The 6,332-nt window shown below is 37.8% G+C and overlaps 1 protein-coding gene across 1 annotated transcript in view; it reads right to left on the minus strand.

Annotated features, from left to right (window-relative positions):
* The window catches only part of SUN1 (Sad1 and UNC84 domain containing 1), a 37,122-nt gene that overhangs the window by 13,804 nt on the left and 16,986 nt on the right, over nt 1-6,332 (minus strand). The window contains exons 5-8 of the mRNA XM_072419069.1: nt 4,020-4,043; nt 3,704-3,919; nt 905-1,027; nt 1-57 (exon numbers count right to left, since the gene is read on the minus strand). Of these exons, the coding sequence (XP_072275170.1) occupies nt 1-57; nt 905-1,027; nt 3,704-3,919; nt 4,020-4,043 (420 nt within the window). The remainder of the gene's footprint in view (nt 58-904; nt 1,028-3,703; nt 3,920-4,019; nt 4,044-6,332) is intronic.

Genomic DNA, 6,332 nt, shown 5'->3' on the forward strand with positions numbered 1-6,332 from the left:
GTCCATCCTCCGTTTGATAGCCTGCCACATTCATACTTCCACAGTAATTGGAGTGAGCTGGAACACACACGGGGGAAATAAAATAAAGAGTCTATGCATGGATTTGCATGACACCTGGGAGACCAGAAACTAAGCTGGGAATAAAATTTGCTTAATGCTTGCAGAGTGCTAATAAACTGTTATTGCTCTCCCCTATACTAAACTGTATGCCACATAATGGAAAACTGTAAATTTTACAAAAAAAAACAAACATTTTAGACTATATTTACTAAAAGTTAGTCAAACTCATCTGGAGTTTTGACATTTTGCAGCTTTCCAAACTGTTTAATCAGTTTGATAAGGCAGGCTGGAAAGCTGCAAGCATTACTCAACATTACAAGAACAAGGCCAGTTGAAAGTGAATAACTGCTACTAGATAAACAATGAAGTGGATAAATGAGAACTTTCACAGACATGCAGGCCATTTATAAAGTCAAATATTCACTTTCTTTCCCCACAGCACCAATAAGTGAGATCACCAGATAACCAGCAACAATCACCACAAGAGAGAAGTTGGAACATTAAAGAGCTAAACCATGAAAGTAATGCAACACAAAGTTTGGATTTAACCAATGCATGCTCCCATCTAAGAAAAAAAAAAATTACATTGGAACAACCAGTGCCAACTTGAATAATGGCCCAGAAGGTTTCCAAGTTACATACACATTTCAATAAAGACATTTTTATACATGCTAGCTTCCTCTCTGGATGTACGATGTGCGCTAAAGTGTTTAGTGGAAATATCCTACTGTGAATTTACAGAGGACGGAAAAGTTAAAAAGCTCAATTGTCAAACACCACAAAGCAAAGTGAAGTGAATCAGAATAAAGTGTGCACAGGAGTCACCGATGATAGATTCTGGTACCTTTTTGTTCATAACCAAGCTTCAGCATGACCATATGAAAGACTTTCATAAACAGTGCTGTCATGGTGGCCACAGCACTTTTGGCCAATACCACTGTCTTGTGTGCGTAGTAAGGCAATTCTCCTAATAGGAAAAATTACAATTTACATTAAAGTCACATAAACGAGACAGAAAAAAAAAGGCAACTACCATTTAACCTACTAGACATCCTTTGCGCATACTAAATCGCAAATACTGGTAACGTAGGGGTTTTTTTTTTTTTTTTTTCTTAGAGATTGACTACATATTTTTATTACATCTTGACTGATTCATAAAATAGTTTGCCCATCACAAAATTATAATAATTTGTTCGTCCAACAGTAAACAATCAGCTTCATGCTTTCAGGGAGCATTAGCCACTAAATCAAGATTTAAACTTCCCAATACCAAAAAGTATGTATGTAAAGCTTTACATATAAATCCCACAATTTTAAAGCAGAACTAAATGTACTGTTTATCAAAAGAAAGCAAAGTTTGGATGTTCTATAAACGCTCATCAATGTTTAAATAGACAAAAATTGTTTTCTGCGGCTTTTGTAGGTTATGTCTACTACCTCAGTGTACAACATGCAAAACAGATAACTATTTTCAAACAAACCTATGTTGACCATGAAAAGCAGTCATACATATGAAGAAAATAATTTCATCCAAACATTCCTGAAAGTTATACACTAACTTAAGCAATTTGTGCATGGTAATTTGTCACGCTGCAGTCCTTAACCACAAACAATAGTAGACACAAAAACAGATGCCTCTGGGTGGCATCTATGGAGGAAAGTCCACCAGCCAAAACAATTCTAGAGCTGGAAGCCTTTTATCTTGAGAAGTCCACAATTGTACCTATACCAGTAACCACATTAATCACAGTAATCAAGTCACAATTATTGTAATGTGTATTAACATTTCAATAGATTATCTTTGAAAAGTTTCCTCAGCTTCACCTGAGCATTATATTGACATTTTAATTAAGCTTTTTTTAACAAAAAAATTAGACATCTTTTTTTGATACCTATAAAAAAAGTATATAAATATATTTGATGTACAGTAGCACCAAGTATGTGCAAGTAGCCATTGCTATTCATATTATACAACTACTTTGTTATCCATCTTACAATAATATATTTTCTGCCAACACCCAAAAACATTTACATATTGACTTAAACATCTATGAATAGCCTTCACATGTCTTTTCCATAAATCAGGTGGACACAGTTTATTCATCTTCAAATAACAGTAGGTTGATAAAAGTACATGCTTGGCAATTTAAATTAAGTGCATAGGTGAAAAATTAGGTTGCTAAAGGTTAAAAGAGAATGCCAAGGATATATACATATATATACACACACACACACACACACACACGGGTGTGTGCCTCTATACATAGCTAGTGGCAAAGCTAAGGAGAAAACTAAAGAATCACAAGTAGCAGTCTTCAGGGGCTGCTGACATTTTATCCAACATGATGGCACCCAGCAGCAGTTCCAGGAAAACAGTCAGGAGCTCAAAGGAAATAATGAAGACTAATTGACTTCTAATCCTGCAAAAGGACCCATCTACCATGCAGAATCTATAACCAGGGTCACTTTCCTAGAAATAACTATTTTTTTACTTTTTTTCTATACTCATGGTGTTCCCCAGTCAGTGACAATCCACATAACAGCAGGGTAGTTCAAATTTTTGGAGGCCACCACTGCAATCTCCATATTTCTGCTTAAAGTTTGCATTGAACAGGCAGTATACACTAAATGCGTTAAGTCAGCAACCAAGATCATACTGCGGACCACACAAGTGCAGTTAATACTCACACAATCTAGAGTCTACAATTTACAAGACATCAACATTGCAAGTGGAAAGTTGACCTTAAAGAGACTTGCCATTACTTTTAAAACGGTCTCTGGTTCTCCTCACATTTTTACTTGCTTGCTACTTTCTGGGGTTTCATTCTTAACTTTTTCAGCTCTGCCACGTCAATGTGCTTTATTATTTCTCTCAATTGTGGAAGCCAGCCAGAGAGGTTAGCAGGAAAGTGACTGGCAGCAACTTACGCAGTGCTGACAGAGGCTACTAGGTAGAGAACCAGGGGTGTAGTTGTAAAAAAGAGGGGGAATGGTAATAGTGAGGGCTATCTATGGCAAGAGCACAGGGAGAGCCTATACGGGGGTCCTGAAAAAAGTGAGGGCATGATGTGCCCACCCCACTCTTACAAAGAGCTTTAAGAAATTTGTTAGCCATCAGCAATCACCACCCAGCACTTTTCAGTAACCACCTGGCTGTTTTAAGGTGGTTACTGAAAAGTTGGGTCCTTGGACAGTTGGGGAATAATACAAAGAGGAAAAAATGAAATATACTAGGAGGTTGGGCATTTAAAAAGCTAGAACAAAGTAAAGAGGTGCAGTAGACAGGTGACCAAATTTTAGGTGTTACTGGAATCTCATGGCAACGAACACTAAATTTGTCATGCGCTGCCCTGCCCCAGTGTAAAACAGAGAACTACCAAATAGGGCACTTCCGGGCATCAGAAAGAGCAGGCACAGCAATCACCTGCCTTACCCCCTACCAGAGCAGTAGAAGTTGGCTACATGTCCCTTTCACACAATGTACACAAACAGATTTTGAATACTTTGCATGTGGTTTAAATGTGTATTTTAAAAGCTGCATGTTTGAATATTCAAATTTGTAGACTGCACACACAAGAGCAAGCCACAGCAAAATTCAACAATAAAAACTAGACAGCCATGATGGGCAGAACAAACATCTTACTTGATTTGTGCTTTTGGCTCCTGTCACGAGTGTATACTTTAGTAGTTGTGGTGTACGTAGACAACGCAGGTGAACGGGTTGCTGAATACGCTGTGAGGACATTACTGCTTTCAGACATCATGCTACAGTCATTGCAAGTGTAGCCGTTTATTAAGGTTGTCTGTGTTTCTGCAGAGATGGCATCTCCATTGGCCAGAATTACTGTAGTGTCCCCAGCTAAAACACAACAGAGGTGGAGATTTTACATTTCATTAACACAGACTACAAAATGTCACAGGAGAGAATAGAAGTGAGGGCAAAAAAAAAAAAAACTCACCTTTTAGGTCATCATCATCAAGGCCTACGATGGAAAATTACAAAATGATTAGTTCCACAAGAAATCAAAAAAAAAAACTGAAATCTCATGAAAAACAGCAAGAGGCAGAATTTTAGTTTTCCACAATATCATTTGTTTTTTTTTTTGTGCTAGACAATTGCTGAATGGTTACTAAGCAACCCAAGATTCACAAAAACCCACCAAAGGCACAAAAAGCAGCAACACAAAGCTGAAATGTTTCCTGTCCCTTAATCATAGCCATCATAAATGAAAATCCTTCAGTTAAAAAGATAGTGCTTTCGAAACCGGCAATTCCATTTTGCTTTATGTTTTTTTTTTTATCATCATTTTGGGCTTAGATATTTAAGGAGAACCCGTCACAATTCAGTCTTATGAAAGAATCTACACTGGGTTGGAAAGATTTGTCATTTATAAGATTGGTAGTGAAATGGTCACTTAAAGCGTAGCTAAACTCGAAATTTTCACTTTTACCTCCCTAGTGGTCTAATTGTGTACAAATTTCGGTGCAAAATTACAATTTTTTTGCATGGAAATTTATTTTACATTGTAGGCTATAATTCTTAGGCATAACGCCACAAAATATGTCCAATAGGTAAATAATTTAATAAACTTAAAAAATAGTTAAAATGTAATATAACTGTATGGTAACACACACTAATATTATATATAAATTATGAAGATTTCTTTGTATTGGACTCAATACAGCTATTTTGTATTGAATCCAAAACAAAATGATTTGAATTTCCCGCCGCTCCACCCGCACCTGCACTGATGTCACAGGAAACCCCGTAGATCTCAGCTCTTCACTATGCGCCTGGAGATCAGAGGGAAAAGACATGTCCCCAGGACCTGCAGGGACCAGAAGGACGACGGGGGACAACAAAGCAAGATAAGTGGGGTTTTCCTTAGCTTAAAGCGACATTGCGTGATTTTTGCAAGTAAAATCCACCCTGAGTCACACTCAAGATTACCGCTTGGGGGGGAGAGCGCAGAGCCTCCCAGGATACCTATGTCATGCATTCCAGGAGGCTCTTGGCAGCTCCTCCTGCACATGCCCGTGTATCTCAGGTATGCGCAGAAGGAGCCCTTTCATCAAAATGGAAAAAAATGCCGATCTCACGCCTGCAACGGATGACGTAGGAAGAAGGACGAGAAAGAAGAGAAGATGGCGGCGCCTGGCGCTCCCTCTGCACTGGTGGGAAGACTGATACCAGGACGACGTGGGACGCGATGGAAGAAACCTCCCGAAGGATTGAAGGTAAAGGTGATTTTTGTTTTGGGTTACTTCCTCTTTAAGTCTGACCATTGGAACCAGATTACTGTACATAACAAAAACTAACAGGTTCTGATATTTATTATTATACCTCTTTCAAAACTGGGGCACAGTTGATCAACTCCCAAATAATGTAATAGATTTAGAACAAAAAAATTCTTGTTTCCCAAACCCGGCTGTCACAGGTCAGAATGTTTCAAAGCTTTTCAACATGAAAGCCAGGTAACCAGAAATTTTAAATTCTTCAGAAAATCTTTCTAATACTTTCCCCTACTTAAAATCTCAGATTGGAAATACTAACAAGACATTATTGATTTTAACTGCCTTGGGATAGTCTGTACACAAAAAATGATGCTAACAACTTAAGAATGCAAAACTGTGAAAGTGCCATTTCACTTTTAGAAGAGCTGTACAATAACAGTAAAACTTCATTCACAATACAAGACAGGCTTCCTTTAAAAATATACTTCTTACCAAATCATGCTACTAGCTCATGTCAAGAACAAAAATATGCTGCTCCCATGCTTCCCAGCCCTGCTTGGGCCTCTGGATACTGATACTGCCACCCATAATGGCCTTTTAGTGGGGAATACAGTATCTATTGTACACAAATATTTATTTGGTAATATTGGAGCATATGGCATATTTTATACTGTAATAAACAGACTGATTATCCAGTGGAGAGATCCTTCCATGTAGCTCAGTGCCAATCACTGTCCCTTATGACACCAGTGCAATTACCAGTTGTTGAAATTAGATCTCAGCCAACAGGGAGTGCATTGTTTTCTACAAGTCTGGCGAGTCACAGACTTGCAAGAACAGTGCTTTGTCAACCCAAAGCTGTGAGCCGAGATAAGACCTTTAGATGTCCAAAGATTACAGTTCAATATCGTAAATTTAGCTTTTTTATAATAAAGTACAACTCTATATACAAAACGAGCTACTATCATTAAAATAGAATATGGCAAGGTTTTTGATTGAAAATTTTAATAAATGGGATCACAAGAAAAAGCCAAATA

The sequence above is a fragment of the Pyxicephalus adspersus genome, chromosome 7 (assembly GCF_032062135.1).
Source record: "Pyxicephalus adspersus chromosome 7, UCB_Pads_2.0, whole genome shotgun sequence".
Taxonomy (NCBI): Eukaryota; Metazoa; Chordata; class Amphibia; order Anura; family Pyxicephalidae; genus Pyxicephalus; species Pyxicephalus adspersus.